Below are 15,679 nucleotides of genomic sequence, written 5' to 3' on the forward strand. Positions count from 1 at the left end.
TTTTTTTAAACAAATAAATTCGTTTTCAAACCCTTATTTCATGTCCATATGTTCAAATATGGATTTCTAATGTAGTGTAAGTGCCTGTAATTGCCACTGGGTGGACATAGAGGCTAAAAAGTTTCACCCATTTCCCCCCTAACACTTGTCCTTCAGAGGCAATGTTCTAAAGATGAGAGACATTCATTGGGTAATGTAAAGTAAAGTTTCAAATGAAAGAAAAGGACAGAAAGAAGGAAGGAAGCATAACACACCGGCTATTTCCCCTTTTTGTATAGAAGGTAGAATTGTATTATCACTTGAAACAGCACGGGGATGTGGGAGTGGTTAAAATGGAAATACCCGACGGTGTTTTTTTCCACAGGACGTCAGAAGCGAAACTCTACTCCTTAGCTGTGCCAGCTAATTTTGTTATTCAGTTTTTAATCTGAAATATTTACTTATTTAATTAAGTAAATAACAAGGATAATAACACGGATCTTTCTATAATAACACGGATCTTTCTCACAGGGAAGTCGTCCTCCTTCACTAAATAAATCTTTCGGTTTGAAACTCGAAACGTCGTCAAGAACGTCAAACAAATCTCGCAGTCTCCTTTTGGATTAAACCTTGAAATAAACCTGATAACCTGGAGGAATGACAAGTACCAAACCATTAACGGTAAACATGGCGGTATTTTTTATTCATAAATATAAAACATTGTTTTAAGATCATAACTTTTTGACCATATATCAGTCTTCAACATGTTGTATACAGAGATACTATTAGGCTACATAGAGTTACATTTACATGACATTTTCTCTGATCAGAAACTCATCAGCTGGAATTGCTTTTACAATTCAGACACGTTTTAATCACAGTAAGGTAGACTGCGAGTCAACGATAGTAACTTTTTTCTTGTTCTGTGCCCCTCTTGGCCAGGACACTCTTGTTAATGAGATTTTAAATCCCAATTAGGTTTCTTGGTTAAATAAATTTAAAATGGAAACAAAAGCCTGCTACAAGCCTAAATCAATAATAAATAAAACCTCAACATGTCTCATAAACTTTAAAATGTTTGACAAACATTGTTGTCCATGCCAATGCCAAATTAGATCCACATTAACACAGTGTTTTTGTACAGCTAACTGATGTACACTTTATATCTTTTATTGTGCAATGAACAGCTGAATTTGTCTGATGTTATGTTTCCATGTAGTGGACATGAGGAAAGAAAGGAAAACAGTGTGCACTTTAACCATAGGCCAACATGTCAAACCTCTATTTTAAATCTTGAATATGTTCCACCTTTCTTTAATAATATAAACTTTTTTCTTCTATGCGACAGAGACCCAGGATCGCAGATATCCCAGTGGACATCTTGTAAGAACCAGCTTTCTTTAATGTTTATACTGTAGCTGCTTTTAAATGAGCAACAACATATTGTGTTCTCAAAACTTTATTTACAGTCCTATTGAGTACTTTGATTATTTAAAAGCTGTTTAAAAGTAAAGCTGTAATTGTTATGAAAGCATAATTCTTCTAATAATGACTCTGTTAAAGCTGCTCCTCCTTGAGCTATGGATTTGGATCTCAATCTGTTTTCTACCTTGCAGAATGTATGATGTACTTGAGTTCCTGCAAAGAAGCAAAGCAGGAGGTGCAGTATACACAACCTTTGATCACACAATGTAAAACCTTACATATGTGTTTGTCCATACTCTGTCTAACTCCATTTGTCTTTCATTTGTTAAAGATTATAAGAGCAAGGTGAATGATCTTGTGCACACATTTGAAGGCAAAACTGTGGCCCTTCGGAATCCAGCTAATGTCCAATGGAGGATATGCGGCCCCCAAGGCACAAGATATAGAAGAGATGTTATGGAAGGTTGGGGAATATTCTACCTCCGTGATGAGGTTAGGATGCAGGTTGTAGGTGTAGTGAAGGGAACCTCAAGCCCCTGTGAGGAGCTTGTTCTGGTGACCTGTGAGGATGGAAAGCTGTATGCCTATGATGAAGAGGAGCTGCACGTGGTGGCTTCCAGTCTGGAGCTGCTCTGTACTGATGGATTACAGTATCCATCGTCCCTGCACTATTATAAAGGGGAGGCTTTCAGCCATATGGTGAGAAGCTCCAGTTCAGTTGCTACAACAAGCAAGCAGGGCTCCGATGATCAACTGATGGCTCTTTAACTAGGTTTTATTGCTATTGGGTTTTTTTTCTGTTTAGACCTATGAGGACTGGGGAAAAGTGAAGCAGGGTGCTCTAGGGAAGAGTTTGGATAAAGCACATAACGAGCTGGTGACAGCAAATAAGAAGAGCTTCCTGAAGCATCTAAGATTCAGAGGTTGGTATCTTTGACATGCTGTGGGGTAAATTGAAGGTCAAAGTTTCAAAAGAAACTGGGAAGGAATTTATGAACCATGAAGTAACATGACCCGTCATTAGGTATTTTTTTCCTTAGGTGTTAGGACCGAACTACATTGTTAACTCTGTCAATCTATTATCTACTACTTTCCAGAGAAGAGACCTGAAGTCCTTCAAGAAAAGTTGGTAGAGTCGCCGTCCCTCAATCGGAAGGTCGAGGGTTCGATTCCCCAACAGGTCCAATGTGTCCTTGGTTAAAGGACACTTAACCCCTGGGGCGTATGAATGTACGTGAATGGAATTAATTACTGGATGGTCCACATAACCAGCCATCAGTCGGGATGGGTGTGAATGGGTAGGTGTGATCTGCGGTGTAAAAAGCGCTTTGAGTAGTCGGAAGATTAGAAAAGCGCAATACTATATATAACTATACTATATACCAGGGGTGGGCAATCTTTTTTTACAAGGGGCCACATGAGAAAGTCACATTTTGTCAGAGGGCCGCACCAACGATAACTTAAACTCTGCTCAACGTTCTCTTTATGTAAAATACAAAATGATATATTTTGAATAGCTGGTGCTGGCAATCGGAAGAATAAAAGCAGTCTGTATTGCATGCACGGCTTAAATATACAGTATTGATTTATGATTGGCATCGCGTGGGCCAGACAGGGATGCACAACGGGCCGGGTGTGGCCCGCGGGCCGTAGTTTGCCCATGTCTGCTATATACTATACTATACTATATATATACAGTGGATATAAAAAGTCTACACACCCCTGTTAAAATGCCAGGTTTTTGTGATGTAAAAATATGAGACCAAGATAAATCATTTCAGAACTTTTTCCACCTTTAATGTGACCTATAATGTGTACAACACAATTGAAAAACAAACTGAAATCTTTTACGGGGAGGATATAAAAATAAAAAACTAAAATAATGTGGTTGCATAAGTGTGCACACCCTCTTATAACTGGATGTGGCCGTGCACAGAATAAACCAATCGCATCCAAACTCATGTTAAATAGGAGTCAGTACACACCTGCCATCATTTAAAGTGCCTCTGATTAACCCCAAATAAAGTTCAGCTGTTCTAGTAGGCTGTTCCTGACATTTTCTCAATCGCACCTTACTGCAAAAGCCATGGTCCGCAGAGAGCTTCCAAAGCAGCAGAGGGATCTCATTGTTAAAAGGTACCAGTCAGGAGAAGGGTACAAAAGAATTTCCAAGGCATTAGATGTACCATGGAACACAGTGAAGACAGTCATCATCAAGTGGAGAAAAAATGGCACAACAGTGACATTACCAAGAACTGGACGTCCCTCCAAAATTGATGAAAAGACAAGAAGAAAACTGGTCAGGGAGGCTGCCAAGAGGCCTACAGCAACATTAAAGGAGTTGCAGGAATTTCTGGGAAGTACTGGCTGTGTGGTACATGTGACAACAATCTCCCGTATTCTTCATACATCTGGGCTATGGGGTAGGGTGGCAAGACGGAAGCCTTTTCTTACGAAGAAAAACATCCGAGCCCGGCTAAACTTTGCAAAAACACATTTGAAGTCTCCCAAAAGCATGTGGAAAAATGTGTTGTGGTCTGATGAAACCAAAGTTCAACTTTTTGGCCATAATTCCAGGAGGTATGTTTGGCGCAAAAATAACACTGCACATGAACAAAAGAACACCATACCCACAGTGAAGCATGGTGGTGGCAGCATCATGCTTTGGGGCTGTTTTTCTTCAGCTGGACCTGGGGCCTTAGTCAAGGTGGAGGGAATTATGAATAGTTCCAAATACCAGTCAATATTGGCACAAAACCTTCAGGCTTCTGCGAGAAAGTTGAAGATGAAGAGGAACTTGGGGCGGCAGTAGCTCAGTCTGTAGGGACTTGGGTTGGGAACCGGAGGGTCGCCGGTTCAAGTCCCGGCACGGACCAAGTCCGGAAACTGGTCTGGTAACTGGAGAGGTGCCAGTCCATTTCCTGAGCACTGCCGAGGTGCCCCTGAGCAAGGCACCGAACCCCAAAACTGCTCTGGAGCGCTCGCTGTGGGCAGCCCCCTCACTCTGAGACCTCTCCATTAATGCATGTCACTAGAACCCTGTTTGTGCATGAGTGTGTATCTCGGCCTATGTGTGTGTTAGACAGAGTGTAAAAACTGAATTTCCCCTCGTGGGATTAATAAAGTGTAAATTAATTAAACTTCATCTTTCAGCATGACAACGACCCAAAGCATACGTCCAAATCAACAAAAGAATGGCTTCACCAGAAGAAGATTAAATTTTTGGAATGGCCAAGCCAGAGCCCAGACCTTAATCCAATTGAAAATCTGTGGGGTGATCTAAAGAGGGCTGTGCACAGGAGATGCCCTTGCAATCTGAAAGATTTGGAGCATTTTTGCAAAGAAGAGTGGGCAAATATTGCCAAGTCAAGATGTGCCATGCTGATAGACTCCTACCCAAAAAGATTGAGTGCTGTAATAAAATCAAAAGGTGCTTCAACAAAGTATTAGTTAAGATTTCAGTTTGTTTTTCAATTGTGTTGTACATATTATAGGTCACATTAAAGGTGGAAAAAGTTCTGAAATGATTTATCTTGGTCTCATATTTTTACATCACAAAAACCTGGCATTTTAACAGGGGTGTGTAGACTTTTTATATCCACTGTATAAAGCGCTATATATTTATAACACCTCTGCTGACTATATACAGTATCTACTGTATGTATATACTGCATATATGTGTAAATGTGATGATTTATATGATGACACTAGGAGTCAACCATGATGACACTAGGAGTCAAATTGTGATCCTGGGTGCTAACACCGTGAAACTAAAGACTTTTGTGTCACAGTTAACATCCCATGTAGACAAAGTTGTACCTCTCTTTGCTGATCTCTACTTGTACTTGTGTAAGTTTTGTTTACTGATGAAAAATCTCCTTCTGCCAATTATAAATAGTCGTGTATCCCTAACTCTGAATCTTGGCTGTAGAAAAATACACCAACCCACTAAAAGTAATAATAATAATACATGTTATTTATAGAGCACTTTTCAAAAACTCAAAGACACTTTATATGTTAAAAACAAATACAAGTATACAAGGAAACCAGAACAAACAGTTGAAAGAGCAAAAATACATGCATAGTTAAATTTATATAAAAGATGCGTGATACAGAGATTAGTGAGGTGACAGTTTGAAGGCAGTGTGGAACAGGAGTGTTTTTAACTTGGTCTTGAAGGTGGTAGGGTCGATGGTGTCACGAACGTGTTGTGAGAGTGAGTTCCAAAGGGAGGGGGCGGCAACAGAGAAGGCTCTGTCCCCCCAGGTTCGGTGCCTGGTCCTAGGGACGGGTCAGGAGGTTTGCATTGGTTGGTAATGAATAAGAACTTCATTGAAAGTATATATCATATGGCTTAATGTCTTTTTGCTTTTGTATACCATTTACATATATCAGTAAAAGTTTAAAAGAGGTTCATAACCAACTAAAAAATGCCCGAGCCTTCAGCTACTCGGCACCCAGACTTTGGAACTCCTCCCCCCCCGACAAAAGACAGTCAGAGTCCATCACCACCTTTAAATCCCAACTCAAAACCCACCTGTTTAAACTGGCATACTTCACTGTAACTGTTCACTTCACACTACACCTGTCTTTTGTTTGTTTTATGTCTGGTTTTAACCTAATGTACTGCTTTTATCCACTGTAAGGCGACCTTGGGTGGCTTGAAAGGCGCCATTAAATAAAATGTATAATTAAACTCGTGAACAAAAGTGTTTGCCTGAACTTATTAAAACGTCGGAACATGAATCTCTGGTTTGATGGTAATAGTTCATACTCTGCATGGCTGTTAGCTAGCCTTAACATGTTTTCATCAAAGGCTGAATCATAGAGTCTCTGAACTGTACCCATGGTAAGGCAAGGCAAGTTTATTTATATAGCACTGTTCAGACACAAGGCAATTCACGGTGCTTTCAAGACAAAAAAACATTAAAACAGATCTGAAGGAAAGAATGCAACAGAAATGTACATAAAAAAACAAAAAAAACAAAAAATAAATAAAATAAGATAAAATAAACAGGGCAAAAGAAAGATCATAAATCATTAAAAGACAGGGAAGAAAGTAAAAAATACTCGATAAAGGAACAACTGTTAAAACTATTAAAACAGGAAGAATGTGTTGCAGTAAGGCAGACAGTATATTTCTAATTGAAAGCCTGAGTGAATAACAAAGTTTTAAGGCCTGATTTAAAGGAGTTGAGTGTGCCAGCATTCCTCAGGTGTTCAGGGAGTTTGTTCCACAGGTGAGGAGCGTAGTAACTAAAAGCTGCTTCACCTTGTTTGCTTCTGACTCTGGGAACACTGAGTAAACCTCTTCCTGAGGACCTGAGCAGTCTGGATGTTTTATATTCTACAAGTAAATCTGACGTGTACTTAGGGCCAAGACCATTTAATGCTTTACAGACCAGTAGTAAGATTTTAAAGTCGATCCTCTGACACACAGGCAGCCAGTGCAGTGATTGAAGCACAGGTGTAATGTGCTCCACCCTCTTTGTGTTGGTGAGGACTTTGGCTGCAGCGTTTTGGATCAGCTGCAGCTGTCGGACAGATTTTTTACTAAGGCCTGTAAACACACCTATTACATGAATCCAGCCTGCTGAAAATAAAAGCATGAACAAGTTTTTCTGAATCCTGTTTGGTCAGAAAACCTTTGATTCTTGCAATATTTTTCAGATGGTAGTAGGCTGATTTTGTTACCATCTTAATGTGGTTGTTGAATTTGAGGTCTGAGTCCATAATCACACCAAGATTTCTGGCTTGATTTGTTGTTCTTAAGGACATGGATTCAAGACGAGCGCTGACCTCTGACCTTTCCTCTTTAGGGCCAAAAACAATCACCTCAGTCTTTTCTGGGTTCAGTTGTAAAAAGTTCTGACACATCCACTCAGTGATTTCGTTGATGCACTTGCTCAGTGAGTATAAGGGACTATGGTCATTCGTTGACACTGATATATAGAGCTGTGTCATCTGCATAATTATGATAGGAAACGTTGTAATATTCCATGATCTGAACGAGAGGGAGCATGTAGATGTAGATAAAAGCGGCCCAAGGATGGAACCTTGAGGAACTCCACAGGTGATCTTCACATGCTCAGATTCATAATTACCAACAGACACAGTGTAGACCCTGTCCTGCAAGTAAGATTTAAACCAATTTAAGGCAGTTCCAGAAACTCCAAGCCAGTTTTCAAGTCTGTCCAGCAATATGTTATGGTCCACCGTATCAAATGCAGCACTAAGTTTACCAATAATGGTAAACTATTGTACAGCAAATGCACTATGCTTGTTTTTTTTTTTTTTTTACTTATTTGAAAGTGTTTATGCACAGTACTTTATCACTACACTCAAGTACGTATGGCATGAGCAGTGCATCAATTTTTTTTGACAACGCCGGGGGACGGGTATTTTGCTCCCAGGAAATAGTAACTACCTTTTTTGAGAGGTCACACAGGTTCGAAAGTACCACTGGGCAGAGACAGTTTCAAAATTTTAAATGAGAACACTTTATTAAACAAAACAAAATACTTCAATTAATGAAACTAATCAAAAGAGAAACTAATGAAAACATAAGAAAACAGCACTGGACCAGGGAAGGGGACCAGGACTGAGGCTTACCATGCGGCAGGGGGAAACCAAAATGGGGAAGGGATCCTTAAAGTAACCACCCGTGACACTGCACACCACAATAACAAAAAAAACAACAGAAAATGACCAAATCAAAAAGAAAATAACCACTCTCAAAGAAATAAACTAAGTTATGTTATATAGTTAAAAATTCACACATATTCTACAACGACTGGACATCAATGTTTACATTTTATTTATAGAGCGCTTTTCAAAAACGACGGTCAGGAGGTTTGCATTGGTTGGTAATGAATAAGAACTTCATTGAAAGTATATATCATATGGCTTAATGTCTTTTTGCTTTTGTATACCATTTACATATATCAGTATAAGTTTAAAAGAGGTTCATAACCAACTAAAAAATCCTCACAGGTCCAAAGAAAACAATTGCTGTAAATAAAATAACCAGAAAATGACCAAATCAAAAAGGAAATAACCACGCTCAAAGAAATAAACTAAGTTATGTGATATATTTAAGAATTCACACAAATTCTACAACGACTGGACATCAAAGTTTACTTATATTCCATTTATCTGAATCTGAAATGTCCTCTCTTTCTCTCTCTGTGGGTGCAGAGAGGAAATCAATTATGTACAGAAATAGCACCAATGCTCATGCAGACTTGAACAACTCTTGCCATGCAGGCTAACCAACATACCAGGAGAAAAAAAACAAAAAAAACCTGTTCTACCTGTGTTGTTAACTTACTGGCAGTTGCTGGAAAACAATGATGAGGGACCCATTTTAATAACAATACTGGATGGTTGCCTCCCCCCGCAGATTTTGTGTTCTTGGCAAATCAATTCAAAAAACTTTATTTGTCCCCGTGGGGCAATTCAAGGGTCATACTTTTCAAACGTAAAACTGTAACTTAAATGTAATTATGGATGTCTATTTACATCTGATAAGAGTTTGAACAGATGAATGTGAACAAAAGTTTTCCATGACTTTGTCAGTTTACTTTGTTAGTCTCTGATGCACATGCACTTTTTTTTAGTTGAGCACTTTTTCAAAGGATTTTGTCAACGTTTCAAGTGTTGTTTTCTCTAAAAGTATTATACAGAACTATTGCAGATAAACCTCCATAGTCACACTAAGAGAGCATTTGATAATGTGTGATCAATTACAGAATGTAGGTGTGCCACAGATGTCTTTATTCTGATGTATGCTCTTTTTTTGTGGTTTGAATATTTGAACAAATTGTTCAAAACCTATTTTTCTCTGTATTTAAATTAGATCATTATTAACTTTTCTGATTGTTCAGCGGTGTTGAAATGAAAACTGACAAAAAAGTCATGTGAGGAAGAGTGTTCATCAGAAATCAGGGACTTCTTTGAATAATACAAAACTTAAGAAAAAAATCTGTGTCTGGACACTGCAGATATTTGGAGCAACAAACTGAAATCAACATTAAGGAAAATGTTTGATATTAATTTTTAGACCTTTGTTGTCAGACACTGTCTGAAATTCGTCAAGCGTCACAGCAGCTTTATTTGCAACAACTTAAAGAACATTAAACATTTGCTACAACATTTAAACACTCAAATAAATATTCAGAGGCCTTAAATGTGCTTTGATCAGCACTTTGATTCAGCTCCGCAATTAGTTTTAGTAATAACTCGTGAACAAAAGTGTTTGCCTGAACTTATTAAAACGTCGGAACATGAATCTCTGGTTTGATGGTAATAGTTCATACTCTGTATGGCTGTTAGCTAGCCTTAACATGTTTTTATCAACGGCTGAATCATAGAGTCTCTGAACTGTACCCATGGTAAACTATTGTACAGCAAATGCACTGTGCTTGTTTTTTTTGTTTTTTTTTACTTATTTGAAAGTGTTTATGCACAGCACTTTATCACTACACTCAAGTACGTATGGCATGAGCAGTGCATTAATTTTTTTTGACAACGCCGGGGGACGGGGATTTTGCTCCCAGGAAATAGTAACTACCTTTTTTGAGAAGTCACACAGGTTCGAAAGTACCACTGGGCAGAGACAGTTTCAAAATTTTAAATGAGAACACTTTATTAAACAAAATACTTCAATTAATGAAACTAATCAAAAGAGAAACTAATGTAAACATAAGAAAACAGCACTGGACCAGGGAAGGGGACCAGGACTGAGGCTTACTATGCGGCAGGGGGAAACCAACATGGGGAAGGGATCCTTAAAGTAACCACCCGTGACACTGCACACCACAATAACAAAAAAAAACGAACTGCCGCCTTGGGCTCTCACCACCTGATCCAAGAAACAAAAGTTATCATAAAATCAGGCCAATACAACAAGTAAAACAGTGCTGACAGCCAATAAGGAAAATAACCAAGAAAAGAAATAAACATGAATTATCAAACAAAACAACAAAACACCAATATTAAGAACATGAGGAGACAATGCTAAAAATGTCTAAGCTCATTTGGTCTTCAGTCTTTTGGAGGCAGCACCCAAAGCCGAGCAGACCACACGTCAATCGCAAGTTTCTAAATGAGCCAATTTACCACGAAGTAGCCAAAACAGCAGTGCTGTGGCTGATGGCCGAAATCAACTGACGACCCCAGCCTCAGGTCAGTTTAGGATGCAGGCACAGCCTCCGAAACAACGAAGGAAAAGAGCGCCAACCTGGCCGCAGTGCAGAGACATGAGAGCGCGCGCCACTCTCTCCAAACAAACTCGGCAACCTGTCTCCCACGGCGCCAGACAGCCGCGCCAAGCCGGAGTACCGTGCGTCGACAGTGGGCTTGGTAGACGCGTAAACGGCTTACTGTGCCAACAAACGGCGCCACCACGCCACGACAGTGCCAGTAATCCACCTGGGAGGAGAGCCGGAAAGAGAGGGGGACAGGCAGAGCCGGCCCAAGGCATAAGCTAACTAAGCGCTTGATTAGGGCCCTGCTGCCACTAGGGGGCCCCCAAGAGCACTGTGGTGTGCACTGTTACTGTACGTCCCAAGCGCAGGTAGAGTCAAAAACGTAAAACAAAAAAAAAAGACATGTCCTTCAGGTGCAGAAAAAAGAAAGTGAAAGAGGAGAAAAAAGATGCCAAGATAAAGGTATGTTTGCATGACCTGGTAATGAAACTTTTATCAAAGAAATTTGTGTAGCCGTAACTAGCAAGTTAGCCAGCTACTTTAAAAACAGCAGCTAATTTCCGGGGTTGTCGGTGGCTTAGTGTAACTGCTCGTGTCTCCATTGCACAGTCTCCGCGCGGGCGGGTTGGGCTCGCATCCCAGCAAAATGTAGCTTTTAACTGGCCGTTCAAATAGCAAAATATTCATGCCAGAGGAATTTAACTTTGGTAGACTGTGCTCTCTCTGTACAAAGTGAACATTAAATTAGAACAATTGGTCTTTCACAGAAAGGACAAAGAACATGAACCTTTAGTATTAAGTTAAACTTTAATAGTTTGAGCAAAGTGATAAAGATGTGAGCGTGACAAGCTATCACCACATCTAGTATTATAAGGTAGGACTACAGATTTCTATATTGTTCAAAGTCTTTCTCCCCCTCAATCTAATCATTTTTAAACAAAAATGTATTCATTTCTTCATTCAATCATTCATTCAACCAATACCTTTGAGAGCACGCGCTCATTAAGATGAATTTAAGAAGAATTTGCTCTTTGCTTTCTATACATACATTGTAGACAAGAGAGCTTTCCTGAGCAGAGTTGATACAAAACAAACAGAAGATGGGGTAGAGCCCAAGTGGCAACCTCCAGTGTAAACAAATATATCAGTTTATCAAGTGTCTTGAGGCTGGTTGAGGTAGCATTGGAAGTCATATACACACCCTTTCCAAAGAGCCAGTTTTCAAAGCAGAAATGAACATGTTTACAGTCTGCTTCAATACACACACACACTTTTGCAGTGTCAGAAAGATACCGAAGGCCCTTCCTTCCTGCTGCAATCAAGCCTGCTCCCTGTAGATCACAAAACTAAAACATTATATTGTGATATCTAAGTTGTGCAATAGCATGTTCTTCTTCATGTGCATGAAAGTGTTTTACTACTGATTATTCTGTCTAGATTTTTGTTAAAACTGCAGCTCTCAGCTTGTCTATATTTTGTACTGTTCTACAGTATAAATGTACATTTAAAATAAAAATAAAAAATATATACACATATTTTTTAATTTTTAAAAAATCTTTAACTCTTAAAAGAGGATGCAAAGATTTTGAGTAAGCCATAGCCAGCATCCCATATCACAGTTGAAGAACTTGTGAAGTTCCAAATGGAGCACTTCTCCAATCTTCTTGGCCCGTCAGTTTGATTTTTCCTCTCTGCCTCTCTGAGAAAAAAGATGCCAAGATAAAGGTATGTTTGCATGACCTGGTAATGAAACTTTTATCAAAGAAATTTGTGTAGCCGTAACTAGCAAGTTAGCCAGCTACTTTAAAAACAGCAGCTAATTTCCGGGGTTGTCGGTGGCTTAGTGTAACTGCTCGTGTCTCCATTGCACAGTCTCCGTGCGGGCGGGTTGGGCTCGCGTCCCCCTCGTGGCGGTCCCCCCCACATGTCCCTCCCCACCTTCTGACTATCCACTACCCTTTTCTGCAGTAAAGGCTGTAAAACGCCCAAAAATAAATCTTAAATAAGTAATTAAAAAAAAAAGAAGCAAAATGTATCTTTTAACCGGCCGTTCAAATAGCAAAATATTCATGCCAGAGGAATTTAACTTTGGTAGACTGTGCTCTCTCTGTACAAAGTGAACATTAAATTAGAACAATTAGCTAAAAATAAAAACAGGTAATTTAAGACTCATATGTACAAGACTGATTAGACAAGATGACTTTTACAGTTAATACAAAGCTTCAACCCCAGGCCACTCTTGTAGCTGCATGTTTTACATTTTGAACAATATGGGCACCCTGGACATCATTCATTGGTATTATTTATGTTCTCAACTGATGTCAAATGTCTTTATAAATTACACGTCATATGTAGAGACATGCCAGGTTGACAATAGGATAATGTAAACAACACTGCCAGAGCCACAAGGAGTTTATAATAGGTGTGTGAATGATCAACAATGAATATTATTGGCAGAAATAGAGGGCCCCAAAATCAAATTTTGCTTAGGGCCCCATGGAGGCTTGGGCCAGCTCTGGGGACAGGTGTCGAGCGCACCTGCATTTACTGGTGCGTATGGCACCACCCCCTCATTAGGGTGCGCCAACTCTGACACAGTGCCATACCATGGCAGGGAGCGGAAGGACACACCACTTCATACACATCTTTGACAAGTACTCAAGAGAACAAAACACTGCCCATCCCTCTGAGAGTAATGCTTGGAATTTGATCCTGTTCACTCTTGAGCACAGTTTAATTTTGACAGATTGGGACTCCTACATTAGGTAAGACACATAAGAGTATACAAACAGAGACCGTTTTTTTTTTCAATTCTGATGGCGGATCGCTGTTTTTTGGTTTTAGGTTACAAGGCAGACATAGAAGGACCTCTCTGAATCAGGGGAAGAGTTTCTTTTCCTCCTTTCTGTTTCATTTAATCGTTTCTTAAAATGGTGAGCAGATTCTTTTATGAGGTTTATTTGTCTGTATTATCTTTGTGATATTCTTCAATGCTGTTTTCTCTTGTCTTTGGAAAATGTCAATGTTGTAATGTTTTATATTTTGTACCTGAACACGTCACAAGGCTGCAGAGAATGTTACAAGGTGAGACAACAGTTTTTTTTGTTGGAAAGTTTTTATTTCTGCTTTTGGCTTTCTCTGCCCTAAAAATCAATTCATGTGATTTCAGGGCAGAAAGATTTCTGAAACAGGACCGATTCAGAAGGAATGCTTTCCTGCTTATTGAGGAAATGGTGTTTCTTAGTCCAGATCATCCTTCAGCGTTAGTGGATGAGGTATGGCCAATGGCAACATGCTGTACCTAAAGAGTTGAATGTATTTTGATACAGTACAATCATTGTGGGCAAGATATTTAAAGTTGAGTTGTTTTATAGGCTTTTAAATGAAATTGAAATGAACAAAAGATATTCTATCCATGATAAACATATTATTCACTTAGGCCTACATGTAGATCATAGTTTAATTTCATTAAGAGTTTTGACTAGTTCTAATAAACATACTTTTCAAACTTTGTGAATACAAATGCATTTAAATGAAGCACAGAGAAATGATGATGAGTTTTACATCCTTGATAGACAGACAGACAGACAGACAGACAGACAGACAGACAGACAGACAGACAGATAGACAGATAGATAGATAGATAGATAGATAGATAGATACTTTATTGATCCCGAGGGAAATTCAAGGCATCCATTAGCAGTATACAGACAGGCAGGACACAAGACATTAGTTACAATACACACCCGCTGTCCCCCCTCCCCTCTGTATACAAGATTTAGCAGCCCCTATGTGATTAAGAGTAAACATAATTACAGATTGAATCAGTGCAGTTAACATTAGCATTAGACTTAAACTTATAGAGCATAAATGTACATAACCTGTGAAGGAGAGAAAACACCTGCTGGTTAAAAGAGATCTGTAAACAGTTAAAGAGCCTTAGAAACAAAAAGTGCTGATTTTCTAGAAACTAGTGTTGTTTGTGCATGTACAGTGGTTGAATTCATGCTTGGTTGAATTCAGTGCTTGTACAGGATGTTGGCATTAAAACCTCCCCTTGTGCAGGACCATTATGTACTTTTGAAATTAACAATGGTGTCATGAAACATGTGGCCAAATTGTTTTGTACACGTCATGCGTTTCAGATTCATACACAAACTATTCTCATCACAGGTTCTACACAGCATCTTCTTCTTGGGAAAAATCCACAGTCCCCCATATCTCCCAGATGAGATTGTCAGTGACAAGGAGATGCTGGAAGTGTTAATGGACATTTACCCTCGGCCTTTTAGCTTATTTTTCTCTAAACTACCAAAGAGGAGTCCATTTTCATGTGTGCTTGACATGGTAAGAATATTGTTTTAAATAAGAAACTTAAGTACACGATCAATTGATATCATCTTTTACTCACACAAATCAGGACTCAGGTCATTAGGGGCCCTCTTGATAATATTTGTAATTGTATGCAGATTGTCCACCTGATTGGACAGGAGGTCCACCTGACTGAAGAAGATAAGGAAAGAAAAATAATAAAAACTCTGCGAGATGTTGTCACTATACTGATGGAGGACGAATCAAGGGATCTGATCTCCTCCACCATCTGTGTGTCTCAATCAATCCTAAACTCAGTCAGATACTACGGTGTCTCCATGTCCACCTCTGGCCGTGTTCCCGGGCGAATCATGGTTGCTGCCTCTCTTCTGAGTACCTGGGACAGTTATGTAGCTGATGCAGTGATGACCTACAGTCCAAACAACGTCAGGAAGAACTATTTTGATGGAACCATCCAAATCCAAGAGCTGATCAGGTGTGAGGCCTTTAGCCTGATTCGAGAAGGTCTAATGCCTCCTTGCAGATCATGTGGGAATCTGTTTGGATTGACAACATGTGAAATAAGAGAGTGGCCTTATGGCAGCTGCGCTGAAGCAGAAAGTATAAGCAACTTGCTTAAAAAAGAGGATGACATTAAACAGCAAATAAGACAAACACCTGACAGGAACACAAACGAACGGCAACGAGCAAGAAAGAGTGTCGAAACAGATCTCAGGGATTTACTGCGAATGAAA

General features: G+C 39.4%; 1 protein-coding gene and 1 long non-coding RNA gene across 2 annotated transcripts; both read left to right on the forward strand.

Moving 5' to 3' along the window:
• Positions 1-380: 380 nt before the first annotated feature.
• On the forward strand, positions 381-6,099 carry LOC306839567 (uncharacterized protein). Its single transcript, XM_079368329.1, has 6 exons — positions 381-660; positions 1,328-1,362; positions 1,596-1,639; positions 1,736-2,103; positions 2,210-2,327; positions 2,502-6,099. The coding sequence occupies exons 1-6, from the start codon at positions 637-639 to the stop codon at positions 2,603-2,605; spliced, it is 693 nt and encodes a 230-aa protein (XP_079224455.1). The 5' UTR covers positions 381-636; the 3' UTR covers positions 2,606-6,099.
• Positions 6,100-13,676: 7,577 nt separating this feature from the next.
• Positions 13,677-15,679, forward strand: LOC306839755. The gene is made up of 4 exons (XR_013781239.1): positions 13,677-13,697; positions 13,783-13,888; positions 14,787-14,960; positions 15,083-15,679. It is a non-coding gene; the product is annotated as an uncharacterized lncRNA (long non-coding RNA).

Source organism: Symphodus melops (genome assembly GCF_947650265.1).
Source record: "Symphodus melops genome assembly, chromosome: 18".
Lineage (NCBI taxonomy): Eukaryota > Metazoa > Chordata > Actinopteri > Labriformes > Labridae > Symphodus > Symphodus melops.